This window comes from Crotalus tigris, unplaced genomic scaffold (genome assembly GCF_016545835.1).
Source record: "Crotalus tigris isolate CLP2741 ecotype Arizona unplaced genomic scaffold, ASM1654583v1 scf7180000017541.2806704, whole genome shotgun sequence".
NCBI lineage: Eukaryota > Metazoa > Chordata > Lepidosauria > Squamata > Viperidae > Crotalus > Crotalus tigris.
The window spans coordinates 2,682,795-2,705,501 of NW_024096462.1; the positions used below are offsets into that span (position 1 = coordinate 2,682,795).

Here is a 22,707-nt window from a genome sequence, read left to right on the forward strand (position 1 = left end):
ACAACGCAATCCGCCATTCCCCCCCCCCTTTTCCTTAGCTGTGCTACTCCCTTTTATTCTATTGGCTTTTGAAAGCCAATAGAATAGACTCTCTTGAATAGAGTCTAATTCTATTGGCTTTCAAAAGCCAATAGGAATTCTCCAGGCTGTTTCTGCCCTCCTGAGCCCAGCAAAAGTCCCATTCTGCAAACGATGCTGCACCAGTTGAGTAGTCCTCGACTTATGACTGGTTGAGTAGTCCTTGACTTACGACCGGTTGGGGGTCGCGGCATTAAAAAGGTTGAGAACCACTGTATTAAACTAATGGAAAAATGAAGCAACAGGTCCACCTAAACTCTGTTCTGTTGAAGAGCAAACCCATAAATTTTCAGCTGGGCTGCATTTTACAACAGTCAACTCGTTTAAAGTTTATCCCATTAATTTCTCGTCCATCCAAACAGTGACTCTTAAGCAGTGTAAACCAACATGCTGCTAGGATACATGAGCCTCAAATGGTTTGCTTAGTGAAACTGGCTGTTTGTACAAATTAGACTCCAAAGCATCATTAACCACATGAGGTAGGTTACGTTGAGGGAATGATGTCTATGTCTTCAAGGATTGCAAACATTTGAGCATGACGTAATGGCATTCATAGGCTGAATGGTTCTCATAATTTCAAGCCATTTTCTTGAGGAGGTGTTAAAAGGCTTGTTCTCTGAACCAAAAAGAAAAGAATTAAGCGATGAAACAAAATGGGATTTAAGGGATAAAAGAAAAGGGATTCTCTAGGGAATCTGGGTATCAAAGGATAGTTGCTGAGTTCTGTGAAGGATTTTATGAATTTGAACTACAGTGTAAAAATATACTTTTAGCCAACAAGAATCAAGTTGGAGGTTAAGAAAAGAAGGTAGGCAGGCAGGCAGGCAAGATGGAAGGGAGGGAGGGAGGGAGGGAGGGAGGGAGGGAGGGAGGGAGGAAGGAAGGAAGGAAGGAAGGAAGGAAGGAAGGAAGGAAGGAAGGAAGGAAGGAAGGAAGGAAGGAAGAAAGGAATTCTTGCCTTGTTATCTGCAGCCCTATCCAGAGAGCAAACAAAATGAATACCAAATACTACCATAAGATTACAAGGAAAACTGGAAAAATAGAAAACTATCAAAGCGTTTGGGAAGTTATTTTCAGCAGTAGTCCCCTAAATGGGAGCATGGTGAACAGATGCTACTTCAAAAGCTATTTGTTCTATAGTGAAATGCTCTGCTATGAGGAAATTGTCTGACCTCCCCTGAGCTTATTTTTACAGATTGATTCGAAACAGAGAACAGGATTTAAAGTAATAATTGAAACATTCTTGTTTGTTTTCCTATTTATTACAATACACTTTTTCGTAATCTTTATCTGTATCTTTGTATTTGATTCGATTTGTTATAATCAGATTGTATCTATATTACAGTACAGTGTAAAATGCCCTAAGGTTGTTATCTCATGTCTTGATCACCATCTAGTTGGATTACTACAATACACTCTATATGGGACTGTCTTTGGAGATCAACCAGAAGTTGCAGCTAATACAAAATGCAGTAACTAGAATATTGGTTCGACAATCCCACCATCATAGAATAGAAGCAATTTTATAGTTGTTGGACTAATTGTCAGTAAGTGTATTCTTACCTTTAAACCTTCTTTGATGTAGCACCAGGATACAACAGGTGACACCTTGCCAAATTTGGCTCTGCCTAGTCCAGTGATGGCGAACCTTTTAGAGACCGAGTGCCCAAACTGCAACCAAAAACCCAGTTAGGTATCGTTGGTTGCTGAGTGGGCGTGGCCTATTGGGTGGGTATGGCCCATTGGGTGGGCGTGGCTACGGTGGTAACAGCAGACTGGGTGGGACTAAAAAATTCAATCAATCAATTCCAACTTTGCAAGATCTTTTTTTCCCCCGCGAAAAGTTGAAATTGATTGATTGAACCTTTTTTTTTTTTGCACGTGTCCTATTGATCTATTCTCTGAAAACATCCATTGCCTAATTTAACCACTTTGGTTTCAGGACCTGAGATCTGTCTTTAAGTGCCTAAACTAAGATCTAGCTTAATCTTAGGCCCATCTGTGTATAATTTCTTTTCCTATCCTATTTCATACATGCCTATTTCTGTCCTTTGTATTATTGATGGCACCATTTTGAATTCTCTATTATTACATGTGATCTGTAAGTTGATCTCAACTTTGCAGACAAAAGGCTTGACCTCATGCAATGCTTATCCAATTAACCTGACACATGGGTTTTTTATAGCTGCTTTCCTGACATCTGCTATTTTAAGATGCCTCCAGTTGTGGGGTAGAGGATGATGTCATTATATAATTTAAGAACATATAAAACTCACAATCAGAACTTTTGTGGATTTGTTTTTTTCTTCAAGGTATTGTGAGAAAAAGTCTCAGGAATGTCAGGAATGCCAGTAATCAACAACCAGGAGACATTTCTGATGCATGTTTCTCTCTCTCTCTCTCTCTTTATGTATGAAAAGGGGAAGTACGGTATGGGAAGACTTCAGGGAAGAAACTGAGGACTGAATATGACTCTGAGAAAAGCAGAGCCAATGACTGCAATGGAATGAAGAGCTAGCAATTAGATCGTCTCTTTGATAATTCCTCTCTGGACAAGAAAAGGTCATGAGATCACCCTTAAGTGCATCAGGGAGGTGCTCCTCACACAAAAAAATGAAAATCAGTAGTCTCTGATTGTTTAGCACTGGAAGACAAGAGAAAGTCATGTTGCTCAAACTGTGGCCAGAACCTATAAAAGGATGCCAGGTTTACATGCCAAGGTGATCAAAATTTTTGATTTTTAGAAAATTACAAATGGACTAAAGGCCCAGATAAATTTGAAATAGGATTTTGGAATTAATTATAAAAGAATCCTTCCTGTGAGAAATGTTTTTGTTTTCAATTCTTAAGAAACAAAATAAGAAAATGGGACTTGAAAAAATTGGGCACTAGAGAAAACTAGAAAGAACTGAAGTTTACAATTAAAAATAAAACTTGATGTACAAATACAGAGTGAAGCAAAATATTTTAACATTGCACATATTAAAGAATATTTGGACTCAAAAGATAATTTTAAGTGTACCTGCCTCTAAACAGAGATAGACTGTGTTTAAAAGATGTTATGGAAGAGGAACAAGTTTTACCTGATAGAGACTGATTTGAAAAGAAATTTAAATAGGTTGCAAGAATGATATGGAAAAAGACTAGACATACAAAATAAATTGGCTATGTCTTAATAATTAAAAGGAACATACAAATAACAAACGAAGAGAGTGACCTGGATAATTTTCCTGTATTGCATTTACCAAACAGCTTTGTTAAAGCTTTGAAGAATTTTGTGAGAAGGGATAAAGGAAAACAATAAAAAGAAACCAAGTTCTAGAACATTATTTGAATGGACTAAAGATCAAGACTGTTCGAAGTAAAAAAAAAAGGGAATATAAAGTTGATTTATTTGATCAAGGTTAAAATAGATACATTGTTATCTCTGGTAACCCTTAATGGACTTTTGCTGACATCAGATCTGAAATGATAAAACTTTATAGCATCATCTGTGCGCGACAGAATGCAAGGGCGGAGTCTTGTCCCCGCTGCCTGACTGCCATGTCCTTGGCTGCGCTGCTCTGTGCGGGCCATGCTTGGGGGTCTCTCTCCTCTGAGGAGCTGCTGGTGAGGAAGGGGCTGCAGTGGGAGGCAGGGCTGGAGCGACGGCACAGTGCCCACAGAGAGGGCTCTGAGTGCTGCCTCTGGCACACCTGCCATAGGTTCACCACCACAGTAGTAGGATAAGGACAGGCAGAAACAGGGGGCAGAGTCAAGAGAGAAATCAGCCTGAAATCATTATGTTCCCAGAAGTAGCCTAAGTTCACCCTCTCTTGAATTCCATTAACTCTTATCTAGCACCAATCTAGTGCTGACATAAACTGATTCTTGTGTGTAGGCATGAGCAATAAATCAGTTTAATTAGACTGAATGTATGGTCTTGACTCTTTGTACCTGACACTAATGGCAAATGATTAATAGATGGGTTGTATTTACTTCCCAATGACAGAACTACTAGCAACAGTATAATTATTGGCTTACACAAGATGTAAGTGTTATAATCAATTCTTAAATAAGTATATACAAAAAAATAATAAATATTATTTCAGAACACAACTCTCATTCCACAGTGTTTTTGGTGAACAGTATTCAACCATCTGCATTATTTTCAGCTTTTAGAAGGCAAGTTAATGGACATTCAATTCATTGAAATGCCTTTTTCAGGAAATTTTACTATTTACTGGTAGTCCTTGCTTACTGACCACAATTAGGACTGGCAATTCTGTCACTAAGCATTGCTAAGGTTACTAAGTGGAAAGCCACATGACTGCAACAGAGTTGCAACCACACTTCTGCTTGTGTTATTAAGTGAATAATTGTGGTCATTAAGCCAAAAAAACATGCAGTTGTGATTTATGATTTTATTTCCGCGTTCATCATTAACTCTGCTCATCACAGGCCAATTGTAAAGCACACAAATGGCAACCATGTGATTGGGGGATCCTGTAATGTTGTACATGTGTGTTGGTTGTGAAGTGCATGAATATACCATTCCAGAAAATTGACTGTCCAACCTCTTCTTAAAAACCTCCAGTAATGGAGCACCCAGAATTTCTGGAGGCAAGCTGTTTCACTTATTAATTGTTCTCACTGCCAGGAAATTACTCCTTAATTCTAGGTTATCTTTTTGTTAAGTTTCCATCTGTTACTTCTTATTTTGCACTCAGGTGCTTTGGAGAATAGGTTGACCCTCTCTTCTTTGTGGCAGCTTCTCAAATATTGGAAGACTATCATGTCACCCTTAGTCCTTCTCTTTGTTAAACTAGACATACCCAGTTCCTGCAACCATTCATCGCATGTTTTAGCCTCCATCCCCCTAATAATGAAAGCCAGGAAGAGCAAACTGAAAAAAAAATAGCACTTATGGAAATTGGACTAAGCTACAGGCATTATACGCTAATGGTCCTGATGTGTACAGTATGTACCATTTCAAGTCAATTGTTGATTTAAATGTTCCCTTCCTTTGTTTTACAAAATGCCTTCTGGAAAAGCAATCCAGATTTCATTCATTTTCTTATACTGTGACCCCCGCCCAAATCTTACAACCCTAAAACCACAACCCACCTTCAAATGTGTTTTGAACAGCCTTAAGGCAAAGGGAGGGGAAGCAGAATTGAAGAGAACAGTACTTAAGAGAAATCCGGACTTTGTGCACACCATCACTTTGACATACAGTGGATTGAGTTTGCTTGGTTTTTTAAAAGAAAGCGGAGGATTAAATACGAATAACATAACACAGAGAAAACAATTCTTTTTCATCCCAAGAACTGCATTCATTTGGACTTTGGGATTCGCTGATTAGGTAAGTTTGTTGTTATGGAAATAGCTAGTATATACTAAATATAAAAAAGTAAAATGTTGGAAGTTGCACAGTGCATAATTTTTGTGCGCTGAAAATTGTTGGGAGTTAATGCTTTTTTTTTCTTTCTTTTTTTCCCTTTATCCCATACTCCTCTCTTCCTCTCCCCCCACTCCTTAATCTCTCACTATCTTTATTTTCACTTGTGTTTTATACTTTGATGACAGAAGACAGCAGCAGTGACAGATATAGCGGTGCCAAGGGACACCAACATCAGGAAGAAGGAGTATGAGAAACTGGAGAGTACCAGGGCCTGAAGGAAGAACTAGAGAGGATGTGGAAAGGAAAGGCCAAAAGGATGCCTGAAGCTATGACTCCTAAACTGGGAGAATGGCTCCAAAAGACTCCAGGAATGACATCAGAACTCTCTGTCCAAAAGAGTGTGGTGTTAGGAACAGCTAAGTTACTGCACAGAAACCTCAAACTCCTAGACCAGCGGTAGGCAACCTTGGGTCTTTTATGACTCGTGGACTTCAACTCCCAGAATTCCTGAGCCAGCCATGCTGAGGGGAAGGGAGAGGTTTCCAAGCTGAGCCATGCTGGCTCAGGAATTCTGGGAGTTGAAGTCCACGAGTCATAAAAGACCCAAAGTTGCCTACCCGTCCTAGACTCTGGTAAAAAATAAGAGATTGAGGAAGGCATTTACCACCCATAAGAGTCAATTTGTTTGATTGTAATATTTCATGGGGCTACAAAATAGTGCTAAATTTTAAAAAAAAGATGAAAATAGTTTGACCGAAAGCTGCATTTTACTTCATCTTCCTTTTTCCTCTCACCCCATTTTGATTCCCCTCCCCCACCAAACTGATTCTCCAAACAACGTGTTTTCTGGAGCCTTTGATGAAACCAAGAATTCTTCCTCCCTCCAGCCATTTTCTCAAGGAGGCAGAATTAATTTCCTCCTTTTACCTTCATGGAGATGACTTCCTTCCAAATTGATTTGCAGAGAGGAACGAAAAGGTTGCAGTCTTCCAAAACGACCCACCAAGTATCACAGTGATACTTCAATATTTCTCAACCCTGCCCACTATTAAGATAGCTAGACTTCATCTCCCAGAATTCCCTTGCCATTATTTGCAGAGTTTAGGTCCTCACATCTTAAAGTTGGTAAGGCTGAGAAACACCAATGTACTTATTCCCCATCATCTTTCAATGGTGCAGAGTTTCTTTTCTTATACTTTCAACACTGTCTAGTTGAAGGTATCTCTAATAGTCTGGATACCCTGCTGAACTCCAAAGTAGTTCTGAGGCTTTGAGACCAGCTGTTTCACTTTAGGAAAAACTCATTTTCAAGAACACCCAGACTTTTGATATATTCCAACTTGGCTCAGTATCTGGATAATATCCAGAATGGATGCACACCCACAGTTTAATCACATTTACCTGCTGGGTGGAAAAACAAGAAACCAAAGAAGAGCAAATCTCATAATAAAACTCCCCTTCTGGGACCCATATATTGTCGCCTTCGTTGTGTGTTTTACCACAGACTCCTTCAGGTCTTGGCAAACTTTTCAGTTAATATTACTTGGCGTGGACTTCCAACTGTCTGGCCAAGATGGCAGCATAATGTATTCAGCACAAACTACAATTCTAGAAGTAATTGTAAGGGATATGCTTTCTTTCTGTCAGTTTTGCAAAAGGTATAGTCTTCCCAACCGTATAGATCAGAGAAAGAGTAGATCAGCCATGATCTATCTCCTTGGATCCAAGCTACTTTAGGGAGATACCTGTCAGCCTTGTGAGGTAGTCCAGACAAGAAGAACACCCAGGAGTACTATCTATCTTACATTAAGGTTACATTAACAAAATCTTACAAGTCTAAAAATACAATCCCCCCACCCCCGCTGACACAAACACAAGTCCAAGAAACCAAGGAAGGTTCCTCCTGAGATATTTGCCTTGCCCCCTCATTCCTTGTCTGTGGCTCTTCCTCCCGTCTCCCAAGGCCATTTCCACATAACATTACATTACCTAGTGCTGACTGAGTAATTTAGATATATTTGCTCTTGGAGCAAGCATCTGGCCTCCTTAAGAAAAATAAATTCCACTGAGAGAGTCAGTAGGAAAAGATGAAAACGTAAGAGAAGATGAAGAATAGCATTGAAGCACAAGAGCTGGAAAATCACTTCAGCCAATATGGCTGAATACTTACAGCGAGGTATTAAGACTCAGGAGAGTCAGGTTAAAATCCAGGCTCATTTATGTAAGCTCACTGGGTAACTTTACCCACACACTCTGTGGCTCTTAAACTGGTGGTAATGGGGCATATTCTGAGGGGGGTAACGCAGAAATGCATTTTTCAGAGGCAGCTCTGTAAGATGTCTCTATTTCCTTTTTTATTTCACAGTTACCGTAATCTTTTGCCTTTCAACTCTCCCTCAATATTTTTTGGCTTGTAGAATTTCTACTACCACAGGGCCTAAATTAGCAAAATTATAGGTGATTTTATATGGAAGTAAGCCCATGAGACGAGTGCCTTTTTCTGCACACCAGATTCTCCCTAAAAGTGACAATGCTCTGAATACAGCAAACTGCTACAAAATCAGGTCTTTTTCTAAAACTCTACAAGTACTAGAAAGTAATGTGATCCATCCTTCCTCCTCCTCCTCCCCTATGCCTCCTCCCCTATGCCCTTTTCTTGATAGGATTTCAGAAGTGGCTGGCCATGGCTTTTTTCTTGCTAAGGCAGAGAGACAGGAACTGGCCCAAGGTCATTCAGCTTATAGTTTCTAGTTTGGTGCTTCAACCATTACACTAAAGTGGCCATTTTTAACTAGGCTGAAATGCTATCAACTTGTAAGGGTTATTCACAATGCCTAGTTGACATTTAGCAGGTAATTCAGTGGCAAATAAGAGATTCAGTAGGCTCAACGAATATGGACAATTTAAATCACAACACATTTTTTTAGAATAAGCTCGAGTGGTTTGCAGGTGACAAACCAAGGAAGAAAAAAAGAAACTTACCTGACTTTCCTACCCCAGCTCGGCCAAAGATGGCCAGTTTTACCTCTGCACTCTTAGCCATGGCCAGGGGACACACCGCAGGCTGGTGGCCACGTCACTGTTGTGTCCGATCTGATGCAAAGGATGATTTTCCCAGCCCAGCTTTCAGCCTCGTCGTATCATCATGTTTTCCAGGCAGGGCTGTGAGAAAAGACCCACCAAGAAGAATTAAAGAGCTCATAAGGGGAAGGAAGCAGATACTATCAACTATAGGCAATTTTTGAATGCTGCCTTCATAGCACATAAGAAAAATCCTTTGGATCACTTACTGCACTGCCATCTGCATTGAGCACACAGTGGCTGAGTTGCCATAATACCAAAGATTTCCATAATACCAATGATCCAGATAAAATGGGGTGAGAAATTTGTCATTCTGCATATTGCCATAACATATTCTGTGAACCACACCATCACATTAATATTTGAGAGGTTGCCATGAAGAGGATGGGGTCAACTTATTTTCCAAAGCACCTGATGGCAGGACAAGAAACAATGGATGGAAAATAATCAAGAAGAGAACTAACCTTGAATTAAGGAGAAACTTCCTAACAATGAGAACAATTAACCAGTGGAACTGCTTGCCTTCAGAAATTGTGGGTGCTTCATCACTGGAGGTTTTTAAGAAGAGACTAGACAGCCATTTGTCTGAAGTGATATAGGGTTTCCTGCCCGAGCAGCGGGTTGGACTAGATGTAGAAGACCTCCAAGGTCCCTTCCAGCTCTATTTTGATTGAAGTATTGACTGAAGTTTATTGATTAGGTGTAGCACGTTATGTGTGTAGCGCCACCCCCGTAGGGACCGCTTAAGTCCAGGCCCTCCTGACCTCCCCTCCAAGTGACCACCAGCCCAAAGAGGTCTCTCACATTGGCGCCTCTGCCTAACAGGGCACGTAACACGGTGGTATTCAGTCATGATCTGCAGCCACGCACATGGGGCGGTGATGATCGCTCTCTCTTGATGGTGACTCATGTGGATGATGGTGGTTGATCTCTGCCTGGTCTCTTTTCAAATCTTTCTTAGTCAGAACATACATACCCTCCCCCCTAACTTGGATGGGGTTATAATACAATTTAGGAACATTTGCAGTAGTGACCCCTATGACTTCCGTCCCAATTGCTCCTTGAGCTCGGTGTTCAACCCCCTGATACAGCGCTTGGATATCATCAGAGGTCAATCGGACCCATTCTCCAACATGTGCCCCCGGATCGTGAGGTCTCCCCAACAGGGCATCTGCATCCCTGTTCCTCATCCCCGGTGGTACCTCAGGCTAAACCTAAATCCGGATAGGGCAACTTCCGAGATTATCTGATGATCCCAGTCCTCTTCAACTCTCTAAGATCATCTAAATCACTCAAGGGGATCCGCCGGGATCTCTCTCAAAAAGGCTTATCTTTCTGCAAATGGATTACATATTGAGCGCTCCTAGCACAGCCCACATCAAACTCATCTTTTGAGAACATATGTTGCCACCTCCAAAGCTGGTCTCTAACCCTCTCTCGCCACTCTTGGGGAAGCTGCATGTTCTTAGAATAGAACTGATCTACTAAAACCTCACCCTCAGTCTTTTCCCTAGTATCAAGACGCACAATTGGACTCACCTGTCCCAACAACATGTGATCTCTCAGTCTCACAGGGAGGTTTGTAATATTCCGGACTCCAACTGAAATCTGTCCTCTGGCCTGCCGTATAGCCTTTGTAGAGACCACCTCTGGAATTACTTCCACTCCAGTATTCTGCTTTCTAGGATCGGATTCAATGATGAGGTAAGGGCCCGGCTGTTCCCAGTCTAATCTAACTGAGGCCCGCAAACACACCACCTCCCCTGGTTGTAATATTCTCTTCGTTCGATCTAATTTCCACAATCGCCCCATCCACTCTGCCAGGGCCTGTTGCTCCCACACCAAGTGTCGATATACTGTCTACAGTGTGAGGTGAACATCCCTATGGCCGAGTCATTCCCTATTGGGACAATTGGGGTGAGCAAATGCCTAACTAAATTGGTATTCCTTCCCTCCCTCCCTCCTTCCCTCCCTCCCTCCTTCCCTCCCTCCCTCCTTCCTTCCTTCCCTCCTGCCTCCCTCACTTCCTTCCTTCCCAACAATCATTTTATCAACCTTGAAAGGATGGAAGGCTGAGTCAACCTTGAGCCAGTCAGGATCAAACTGCTGGCAGTCAGCAGAATTAGCGTGCAACACTGATTCTAACCATTGCGCCACCATGGCTGTGATAGGGCTGGACTTCATCCTCCTTTTAATAGTCCAGTAAACCATGCAGGAATCTGTCTGAGCTGCTTCCAATAGTTGGCACAGTTAGTCCTCAACATACGACCACAATTGAGCCCAAAATTTATGTTGCTAAGTGGGACAGTCGTTAAGTGAATTTTGCCCCACTTTACGAACCTTCTTGCCATAATTGTGAAGTGAATCTGCCTTCCCACTGACTTTGCTTGTCAGAAAGCCACAAAAGGCGATCACATGGCCTCAGGATGCTGCAACTGTCCTAAATATGAATCTGTTGCCAACTGTCTGAATTTTGATCACATGACTTGGGAAAATTGCAATAGTTCTAAGTGTGAAAAATGGTCTTAAGTCACTTTGTTCAGTGCTGTTGTAACTTAAAATGGTTACTAAATGCACTGTTGTAAGTCGAGGACTGCCTGTAGTCTTTGCAAAACAATTTCAGTGTTCGGTGACTGTTCAAGGCTACAACAGTGCCTTGACCAGTGTTCATGGACCAGTCCTTGAAGACCAGCGCCCTCACAATCACATGGTTGCAACTTACCCTGCCGGCTTCCCACAGGGAAAGTCAACGAGGAAGTCAACAGAAAGTCACAAGTCATAGTCACTTGAGGTCCTTGCTCAACAACCGCATGTGATTCACTTAATGGCAAACCAGGATTGCCATCGCAATGCAGCATGGTCAGATGATGTTACATTTCAGACCACTGCATTTAGCAATGGAATTTCTGGTTCCAAATACCACTGTCAAGCGAGGACTATCTGTGTAAACTTCTTGTGGACTTAAAAATTGCTACAGCCTTTTTTGCCTAGGCAACAGTTGTTGCTTATCTCCATCAAGGTCATCTTCCTTGCTCTCTACATGGAACAAATGCAGTAAACTGTATTTCTACTTGCTTAATAGCAAGATATGTGTAAATAGGCCATCTGCAATTTTTCTCATTTCTTGCACCAATTAAGTCCTAAAAGAGCTCCTCTAACGATTTCTGTTCCTAAGCAAGGCGATGATTGAGTCACACCTGATTTTACAATCTTTTTTGTTAAGCGAATCTCAACAGTGAATCACATGGTCATTAAGTTAATCTGACTTTCCCCCTTGTCTTTTTGCTTGTTGGAAGCAAACTGAGAAGATCCCAAATGGGGATCACACGGGCCCTGGGACACTGCAACTGTTGTGCAAGTACATTCCATTTGCGAAGCACCTGAACTTGGTTCACATGGCTGCGGGAATGTTGCAACAGTTATTAAGTGTGAGGTGCGATTGTTAGTCACTTTTTTGAGTGCTGTTGTAACTTCAAATGAATGGTTGTAGGTTGTACATTGTATGTTGTACGCTGAAGACTACCTATGGATTCCGTGGCATAGGGGTGGATAAACACTGAAGTGTGCATGATACCATCATGTTACAACTTGCAGACTCTCATCAGATGTCAAGACACAGGAACATAATCGTGGCATTCGTATCACAACCTCAACACATACGGGTCACATTTTGACATCACAGTTTGCTTGGAGACACCTCTTGTAGAGAAAACACTGACAAACACAGTTACAGTTTGGAGGAAGACAGGAAAGGTAATGAGGTAGGTAACAAATGAACAGATTATACGGCACAAGGTTTGGCTAATTGGAGACTGCTATCCTTTCATAGTATCTGCCCAGCTGATTTGAACCTATGGGGTTGGCACAATCTGGATTCCTTTGATTAAAGAATGCCATCTATTGCAGGGGTTCCCAACTTGGGGTGCTCGCACCCCCTAGGGGTGCAAAATGATATTCCAGGGAGTGCGAAAACTTGGATTTTCAAAATTATAGTATATATGTATAATTCGTTGCCGACATTTCAAACTTTTGTAAGGGGTGTGAGAATATATCAGTAGCATTCTATGGGTGTGGGATATAGAAAAGGTTGGGAGCCGCTGATCTATTGGGATAGGACCTTTTGCTTCCACCTGCTGTAGGAGAAAAAGTATCAGAGCCTGGGGGTGAAGTCAAAAGAAGAATCAATCTAGAATCTCTGTGTTGCCACAAGCAGTCCAAGTCCAACCAATCTTGAATTCCATTGACCTTAACTAGCACTAAAATGGTGCTGTTAGTTAAGTAAATTTTTGTGTATAGGAATGAGCAAATAAATCAGTTTAATTGGAACTTAATATGTGACTCTGATCTTTCATACCTGATACCTGCTTTGTTATCCTGTCATCACTTCTCTCCATTTCTTGTCATTTTTAATGTCTTTCTTTTTTAAAAATAATTTATAAATACCCAAGAGTTGCTGGAAATTAGGTGGCGTATAAATTTAATGAACCATCATTATCAGCAGCAGCAATTTGCACTAGGAAGGTATCAATTGAAGTCCTGGAAATGTGGTTAGAATGCAGGAATTGCAGGCAAACTCTGCCCACAGTGAGTAGTTCGATCCTGATGGGCTCAAGGTTGACTCAGCCATCCATCCTTCCAAGGTCAGTTAAATGAGGACCCAGATTGTTGGGGGGCAATATGCTGACTCTGTAAACTTCTCAGAGAGTGCTGTAAAGCACTATGGAACAGTATATAAGTCAAGTGCTATTGTTATTGCTGTGCTCACGGCAATTTATGCAGAAACTTAGGAAAACCTATACAGAGGCCTTTACTATTTTTTTTAATGGCAGACTAAGTTTGGCTTGTTTCTGAAGAGGAATGTCTTATCTGAGGTTTCTTTCTTTCAAAGGGCTTGATTTTTTTTTACCTTTCAACTGCAAAGAAAGAATGGCCTAAAGATCTTATATGCTCTCTATAAAATATTGGTTTTCTACATTTGAAGAGATTTGCTCTTAGTGAACACCTACTGAATAAAGTATCCAGATGCATCAAGATTCAACTTGTAGTATTGCTATTTCTTTTTTTTTAAGCTCCCCTTTTCTCTTGCATTGTTCAGCCGGCCAAGAGAGCTTCAATTATTGTTCCCAGCAGCTGGCCTTGAATAAGTAACTTCTGAAGCATTATCTGAAGTTCCTTAATGTATGAAAGATACATGAAACCTCTGGCAAAGAGCTGATGCCCCACAGTTTATAGTAACCCCCTTTTATTAGTCAGCAGGAATTACTTTAAAAGCTCAACTAGTGGGGGAAATGAAGCTATCTTGACATTTCTCCTAAACAAAGTTTTGTGCTAAAGGTATTCAGAAGCTTTTTAGATAATCAGCCTCAGATGCAAAAGGCAGGATTGGAGAAAGCTGGTAATGTTTGGTTGAAAATGTGTTCCCCTGAAGAAGCAAAAAAGGTTACCCCCTCCCTATCTAATTCTTCCCCATCTGTTGGACGGAGATATTACAATCCAGAAATGTACAAGATGGAGGAGGCCCAAAGAAATGATTCCTCCTGCATCAATGCTGAGTCCAAGATCATTATGCCTTTTAATCCAGGGGAAAAGATACAACATATTGGTGTATTTATTCTCCTTGTGTTCCTTTGTCATTATTTATTTTATCTTTCTATTATCTTACTTCTGGCTGAGGAATTCTGGGAGTTGAAGTCCACAAGTCATAAAAGGGCCAAGTTTGAAGACCCCTATTGTAAGCAGTCTAGAGTAGCCCCAAGGTGATATAGGTGTCAAATAAATTTAACAAATAAATAAAAAAGTGCTTTGTGATGTAAGTTCTTTTTTTAAAAAAAAAAAAAGATAAGATATTGCTACCTCTACAAGCTTTTTGGCTTCTTCCATTCAATTGAGTCCAATTCTTGGAGACTGCCTGAACAAAACACGCCTATCATTGCTCATGCCACCACATTCTGGACCAGTTAAAGCTTCCAAGTGGTCTTCAAGAGCAGCCCCATAGAGAGCACATTGCAGTAGTCAATAGTCCAAGACAAGAGTGTCTATGGAGCTATGTAAAAAAAATCAACTATGTAACCAAAGCCCTGCAACATAAGTAAAATGTGGACAAAACTTTGATCTTATGGTTACGGCCACCATTTTGACCGTTCTTTACACAAACACCCCACAGCACAGACACCTCTGGTCTAATATGTTGGCCTTTGACAGTTTTGAATAAAATAAGAAAATATGAGGTAGCTGCATTCCCACATTAATGCATTCTTTCTCTCAGACATTCCCATTGTAATACAGGGAGGGGCTTTGAAGGGACCAGAACATGTTAAAAGGTGTGTGACTTACTATTGTCAGTCACTGTTATTGTCAGTCACACCCACCTATCACAACAAATTGGGGGGGGGGATTAAAATGAGAGGACTAGAAAGCCTGATGGGCTTTCAAGAGAATGCCCTGCAGCCAGCGTATTGTCTACTTTTTATATTGTTTAATATAAAAAAAGCCCAAGAGGAGTTAAACTGAGTTAATACCCAGCACCTTGGTGGCTGGTGCTGTAGTTCAATCTCAGCTCTTTAATTTTTAGGAAATAGGCATTTTCTGATTGGTCCCGTTCATTATTGCCACCATTTTGTAAGTAATCAGCCTTTTCCACTGAAAGCTATTTTGTGAGAGAACCACCATTTTACTTCAAAATTCCAAAGATCTCACCGGTCCTAATTAACTCCTCTAGGTTTGCTAATGCTTGAGTTAACTGCAATTGAATTGACTCAGAAGCGTCCATTTTGTTCTTTTCTTATTCCAGAAAGGCAGGGTCCTTTTTAACTGCTCAGATGGTGGTCCTTGCAGCCTTCCATATTCCCGCCTTATCAATTCTGGCAAAAGCAGGTCATTTAAAGCTATTGTAACAATGCCCCTTTTTCTCAAATTTTCGCAAAGAACAAAAAGAAAATTCTTTGTAAGTGATGCATCCCATGGAGAGCACAGAGCAGGCTGGCAAAATCTCTCTTCTGTTCTGTTGTACTTATCATTATCATTAAAGAAAAGAAGAAACAGGGGTGACGTGATAGTAGTGTTCCAGTATTTGAGGGGCTACCACAAAGAAGACGGGGGTCACGTTATTCACCAAGAAATAAGGATTGGAAACTGATCAAAGAGAGGAGCAACATGGAATTAAGAAACTTCCTGACAGTGAGGACAATTAACCAGTGGAACAGCTTGCCTCCAGAAATCGTGGGCGCTCCATCACTGGAGGTTTTTAAGAAGAGACTGGACAGTCACTTGTCTGAAATGGTATAGGTTCTCCTGCTTGAGCAGGGGGCTAGACTAGAAGACTTCCATGGTCCCTTCCAGCTCTATTCTATTCTATTCTATTCTATTCTATTCTATTCTATTCTATTCTATTCTATTCTATTCTATTCTATTCTATTCTATTCTATGAAAACATTATCATTTGATGAAACGGTAACAGTCCATTTTCAATATTTCCAATCAGGAAGGAATATTTTTTTCCTGCTTTCACCCTGTCTCCCACTCACAACAATCTCTTTTGCTTCAGCTCTTGAACCATCAAGTAGACGGCTTAGTTTAAGGCTGTTCATTGATTTTCTGCATTTATGTACACATAATTGTTCTAGCAATTCTTCCAACTGAAGAATCATTGAATCATAGACCTGGAGTTCTTCTAGTCTAACCTATGCCCAAGGCAGAAGGCCTTATTCCAGGGGTGGTGAACCTATGGCACGCATGCCAGAGGCGGCACTCAGAGCCCTCTCTGTGGGCACGCGCGCCATGCTCCAGAGATGGCAACCGTCCCTCTTCAACCAGTCACCTGCTAACTCGCCGAGGTCCCATGTGGCTGGATGCATCCCAGCACGGCTGGTTTCCCTCCCCCCCATCCCATCCCTCCTGGGCTCACATGCTTTCTTTTTCCTGGACACGACCCACTGCATCGCCTCCTCAACTGTCGGCCATCCGTCCAGCTGAGAGGCAGCTTCTCTGAACTGCTGGCAGCGGGCTGCGGAGCCCCAGAGTGCACCGGTCGAGGGGCCGGCAGGCTGTGGCTGCTGACACACACTGTCAGCCCCAATGTGCTCGCTGGCCTGTGTGCGGGGGGCGATAGTGTCAGGCAGCAGCTGCCCCGGCCCCTGCCTCGCCTTGCCCCGCAGCAGTGGCACCCCCACCCTGCCTCACCTCACCATGCAGGACGAACCTCCTGCCCACCGCTCCACCTGCCAGAGAGCCCCTGGATCTCCCCCAAACCTGCCCAGCCCCAACAGGCATCCCTCCCCACAAGCAACATCGAGGTGACCATGCCCATCTTGGCCACACCCACTCAGTCTGCCATGACCACCACAGCCACGCCCACCCAGTGGGCCATGCCCACCCAGCACCTGGCGATAAATAAGTGGGTTTTGGGTTGCAGTTTGGACACTCGGTCTCTAAAAGGTTCGCCATCGCTGCCTTATTCCATCCTGGACAAATGTTTGTCCCATCTTTTCTTGAAAACCTCCAGCAACGAAACACCCACAACTCTGTGAGACAAGCCATTCCATTGATTAATTGTTCTCACGGACAAGAAATTTCTCCTTACTTCTATGTTGGATCTCTCTTTAATGAGCTTCCACCCATTGCTTCTTGTCCTGCCCTGAGATGCTTTGGAGAATAAGTCAACCGTTCTCTTTTGTGTGTGCTCTATCTGCTGCAGTGCAAGGAAAGAAAAGAGTGTTCTAGAACTCAACAGCGAGGTGCCTACAAGAAAGACCCCTCGTAAGCAGTAATCTACATCTTAGAGTGACTGGGGATGATCCACATCCTCGCCTCAGTAGGGACAGGAACCAGAACAAAAGATCAGAACTGAACAGGCAGCCAAGACTGAGACCAAGAAGTAGAATTCAAGAGAAGTGGAACACCAAAGTTAAGATTTAAGAGTTTCACTGGAAACTACCAAAACAAGACCAGCAGGTGGATTTACTTGGAATCTCAGACAATTCTACCTCAATGCATAGATTATGAGAAATAAAGATAGAGAATAGAGATCTTAACTTAGGAAGATAAATCTGACGTGATGATCATCACTGAAACTTGGTGAAATGTCACTCTATGATTAACACACGGCGGTACTGGAAGACTACAACTTACTCAAAATGAATAGAATCAGTAGAAAGGGCAGAGAGATTGCATAGACATTTGAGTACCAAAAACAATTTGGGGGGTATATTTTTTCTTTTGCCACAGGAAATATTAACTCTTGTGCTTCTCTGGATGGAAGTGTAATATTGCAACAAGTACAGCTAATCATTGGGTTATAACACAATTAGAACCAGACTTTCTGTTGCTAAGCAATGTGATTGTAATGCATGACACTGTACAATCAAATTGCTTAGTGATGGAAATCTCTGCAGTCCTGGTTGCCATTATAATCCCAGGACTTTGTGGGTCCTTAAGTGAGGACCTGTGTAAGTCATTAAGTAAGGACTTCATTAAGTGAAGATTATGATGTGGGAGGAAGCAGGAATTCTAAGCAAGCCAGACTGGTGGGTGAGAGGTACAGGTCAAAAGTAAAAAAAATGACATTGTTCCCTGCTCTGTCCAATGACTAACGAATATTTAGGACACAAATATAAATTAATCTGTTAAAAATCTCAGTAGGATGAAAGGTTGAGATTAAAAAAAAAGATAAACTCTCATCTTGTTTATCATATGTCCTCAAACAACTGTCATGATACAAAGGTTATACATTTCAAGCACACACACAAATTTGTCAAAGCTTCAATTTTAGAGGATTTCAAATGCCCAGAATTAGAGATAAAAAAGAAAATGTCAAAATCAATACCTTTATTTGCCTCTGACAAATATGGGTAGCATTGTAGGTAAAAACTTTGGATACTTTCTAGAATTCTTAGAAGAGTCTTCCTTGGAGGATTTTAAAAACCAAGAATCGTTAACCTCTAAACATCTGCAAGGAGCCAACACAAAAGAGCCAAATATTTGATGCTGTTATGTCCCACTATTTCTTAACCTCAGCAACTTTAAGCTGCACGAACTACAATTCCCAGAATTCCCAGTTTGAGAAACATTGCTATAAGCAATCGTATCTGAATCCTTTCACCAAACAAATATGAAGAATTCTATCAGAGGCAAAACCGGACATCCCTCCCATGATCTGGAACCTGTTTTGCATGCAAATGTTTAGATTTGGAACAATTTAGGATGCTGCTTAAAATAATTTGTTCTTTATGCTGAAAGTCTGTTCAGGAACCAGATGGAGAATGTGCAGACTTTTCTAATCATTCACAAGCTTTCTGAAGAGTGAATATTTAATAGTGATAAACATTTTCAGGAACAAGATATGGTGTATCAAGCTGGTTTTACTGGTAAAGTTTCAGAAAGTGATTTTTAAAATTAGTAATAGAATACTTTATATAACATACAGAATTCCTGCATTCTAATAGCTTACATCTGTGTTTCTCAACCTCAGCAACATTTAAGATGCTGGCTGGAAAATTCTGGGAGTTGAAGTCTAGACATCTTAAAGTTGCCACTGTTGAGAAACATAGGATTTAATTAAGCCATAAAGACGTCACCAACTCATCAAGGTGTTTTTAAACTGCAAATAGTGAAAATGGGAACCTGAATAGCCTCTAATCACATCACTCTTCAAAGATTGCAAAAACAGAGCAAGGAAAAAATTACAACCAAAAAGTTGGGATTTCTAAAACATTTATATTGAACACTGGTTCCAAAACCAAACAATCAGGTCAACCTCTTTGCAATACCTGTAGGATCTTTTCAGCATCCTCTCAGAGGAGGCCAGCTGCAAGTGTCCAATTCTTCCCCCCTTTTAAAACAGACATATATGAACTTGGAAAGTCCGGTTTTTTTCCTTCTGGTTTGGCAAAGATGTTGCTCCAACCCAGGTTACAAGTCCTTAAGATATTCTGCAGATCTCAGTTCCCAGGTGTGTGTTAAAACAGCCAGGTTATTTTAACCTCTACAAGTTAATGAAGTGACAAGGGCTGAGTTTGAATATTCTGCTGAAGCCGTAGCTGGTTAATATCCAGTGTGAATGCAGCCCTTGCCTGGGACAATTGACCCCCCTGCAAGTGTTTTCCTCTTGAACCTATAGGAACACCCCCTTCTCTCATCTCATGCTCCTTTACAGATAGTCCTCGATTTACACCAACAGTTCATTTAGTAACCGTTCAAAGTTACAACGGCACTGAAAAAGGTGACTTATGACCATTTTTTACACTTAGGACTGCTGCAGCATCCCCACAGTCATGTGATCAAAATTCAGAAGCTTGACAACTGACTCATATTTATGACGGCTGCAGTGTCCCGAGGTCATGCGATCCTCTTTTGCGACAAGTCAAGTCAATGGGGAAGCCAGATTCACTTAACAACTGCGTTACTGTGCAATGATTCACTTTAACAGCTGCGGCAAGGAAGGTGGTAAAATGGTGCAAAACTCATTTTACAAATGTCTCACTTAACAACATAAATTCAGGACTCAATTGTGGTCGTAAGTCGGGACAGGGATTTGCATCCGTGGAAGAATAGTTAGAAAGGCAGTGTCGGGAGCGTCTTTGTATCATTTTCCCGCAAAGCAGCACCCTCATAGGGGGAAAAAAATGATTAAGTCATTAATTTCTCGCCCCTCCCCGTCCTCCACCCCCAGATAGGGCAAGGATGATCTCCAGCAAACCGACCCTCCACTTCTTTGATAGAGCCACTCACCCCTCTCCAACTCGCGTTTGCGTTTCTCCAACACCCGGCCAAGTCCCGACGGCTGAGCTTGGAAATCCACCCCCTACTTCGGGCTCTTTCTCGGCTCTCACCTCGACAGACGTCTCGGACAGCCCGGTTACTTGCTGAGCGTCCTTCTTTCCCGGGGATCCAGGAGCAGAAGATGGAAAAGCTGCGCTGAGGATCCGCCGGGAGGCAGCGCTGCCCGCCCGTCCGCCCCTGCAAGCGACCTTTAGAGAAGTACCGCAGAGCGCGCGGGGCGAGGGGGCGGCTGTCTCAGAGAGCTCCAGAGAAAGGGCGATCCAGGGCGGGAATGAGATCCAAGCGGAGTTTATAACCGCCTCTGCCGAGAGCGCGGTGCTTGCAAAGCGCAGCAACCTGGCTTTTTTTTAATATATATATAAAGCAGGCTCGGCGGCGACACCTGCCGGCCGTCGGCCTGCACTGCAGAGCGGGAGACGGCGAGATGCGGCCCGAGGCGAAGGTGGTGGCACGTGGCGCATGCCGAAATTTTGCACGCAACGCGCAAACGGACACACACGCGAACAGCCTGCCATCCTGCACGCAACGCACGCGCGCGAACAACCTGAAAAGTTGCGCTCGTACTCAAGGGTGGCCGATCTCTCCGTCCTGCGCACGGACGGCTGGTGGCCTTTTGGCTCTTGGCGAGTAACGGCACTCAGCACCGCCAGCCTGGGAAAACCGGATCCTTTTTTCTCACCGCAGCTCCGACGCAGGCAGGCTAGGCCAGCGCGGGCGACGACGCTTCGGGTGACTTTTGCCTGGCTCCCGGGCTGCGGAGGCGAAGGGGGGGGGGATGTCCTGGTGCCGGTGGCCGTTCGGTTCTCGCCCCTTCTCAGGTAAAGGTTTCCCAGCCGAGGATGATGGGAGGGGAAGTCCAAGGTATCCGGAGGGCACCAACTTGAGGAAGGACCGTGTCACGCGTGGGAGATGAGCCTTCAAGGTCGCTTCCGCGGCGTGCCAGATCTGCGGATTTCATCGCCTCGTTATGCGATTGAGTAACGCTCGTTGAAAGATGGTGCTTGTTGCTTAACTTTTTATTGCAGGGTTGAGCTGACAGGCAAATAAAACACTCTCGTTTCCTTAGCCTTTCGGCATACAAAAAACACATTGTATTGTCTTTCTGTTCTCCGGTACTTTTAATCCTTTTAATACAGGGGAACGTTCCCACAGCAGACCGTGGCAAGCCCACATTTGCCATAAACACAAATGGGTTGAACTGGAATCTGGCAGTTCCAGGTTCATGTCCCCCATCAGCCATGCAAGGCCCTGGTTGACTTTGAGTGCAGCATATTCTTTCAGCCTAATTTATCTTAGGGTTGTTGTGAGGATAAAATTGGAGGTGGGAGTTAGAGTCCCTTTTAATCAGGGTTCTTCATGACTTGTGGACTTCAACTCCCAGAATTCCTCAGCCAGTATGCCTGGCGGAGGAATTCTGGGAGTTGAAGTCCACAAGTCATAAAAGGGCCAAGTTTGAAGACCCCTGCTTTTAATGAAATACTGAGCAGGAATGGAAGAATCTCCATTCAAACCCCAGTTATAACCAGTCTCTGCTCTCTGACAAATGTGTGGTTTCTCTTTTAAATTAGTATCCCTTCATTATATGCTTGAATTACATTCAACACTACTAAGTGTGTGACAGACACCAGATCTGTCTGGTGGTTCCTCTAAACTTTCTGAACGGAATTAGGTGTGTGTGTGTTCATTCCTTGTCTATAGATCTGTGTGTTCATCTACAGAAGATGTAGAATAATGTTCTGCACAGGATCTGCACATATTAGCAGGTTTCCATGTTGCGTGCACCATATTGTGTGGCCTCTTGGGGTCTTTGTTAGTATACAAAGATACACACATGGTTGAAGTGTTTATCTAATGCCAACTGATAAATATCTGAGTGGGGTTCTCCTTATAGAAAGGACTGGGGCCATCTCCACCTGAGACCTTTGTCTCATTCGAAGATCAGTTCTGAACCTCTATGGCAGGGGTCTCCAATCTTGACAGCTTTAAGACTTATGGATTTCAACTCCCAGAATTCCTCAGGCAGCATGGCTGGCTGAGGAATTCTGGGAGTTGAAGTCCACAAGTCTTAAAGCTGCCAAGTTTAAAGATCCCTGATCTATGGTCTAACACCCTAATCTGCATTTTCAGCCTCTGATTTGATTTCTCTTTGGCTCTGATATGGTCAGTCTGGCACTATATAAAACGGAGGTCTTCAAACTTGGCCCTTTTATGACTTGTGGACTTCAACTCCCAGAATTCCTCAGCCAGGCCAAGGGCTGGGCCAAGTTTGAAGACCCCCTGATATAAAAGGTGGGATTTCTGAAGCTCTGCAGAGCTGGTGAGGGCTGTTTTCCCACACAAGGGGATTTTGCACACACCAACTATCTGAGCTGCAAGCCAGCTTCTTCTCC

The 22,707-nt window shown here is 42.6% G+C and overlaps 1 protein-coding gene across 3 annotated transcripts in view; it reads right to left on the minus strand.

The window, feature by feature from the left end:
- RERG (RAS like estrogen regulated growth inhibitor) overlaps positions 1-21,386 on the minus strand; it is a 119,482-nt gene extending 98,096 nt beyond the window's left edge. Inside the window, exons 1-3 of one of the 3 annotated variants that reach the window (XM_039369304.1) lie at positions 20,267-21,386; positions 10,082-10,223; positions 8,444-8,623 (exon numbers count right to left, since the gene is read on the minus strand). In XM_039369304.1, coding sequence (XP_039225238.1) covers positions 8,444-8,504 — 61 coding nt within the window. In that variant the 5' untranslated portion in view covers positions 8,505-8,623; positions 10,082-10,223; positions 20,267-21,386. The remainder of the gene's footprint in view (positions 1-8,443; positions 8,624-10,081; positions 10,224-20,266) is intronic. The other 2 variants (XM_039369378.1, XM_039369216.1) reach the window with 2 other exon arrangements.
- Between the last annotated feature and the right edge of the window lie 1,321 nt (positions 21,387-22,707).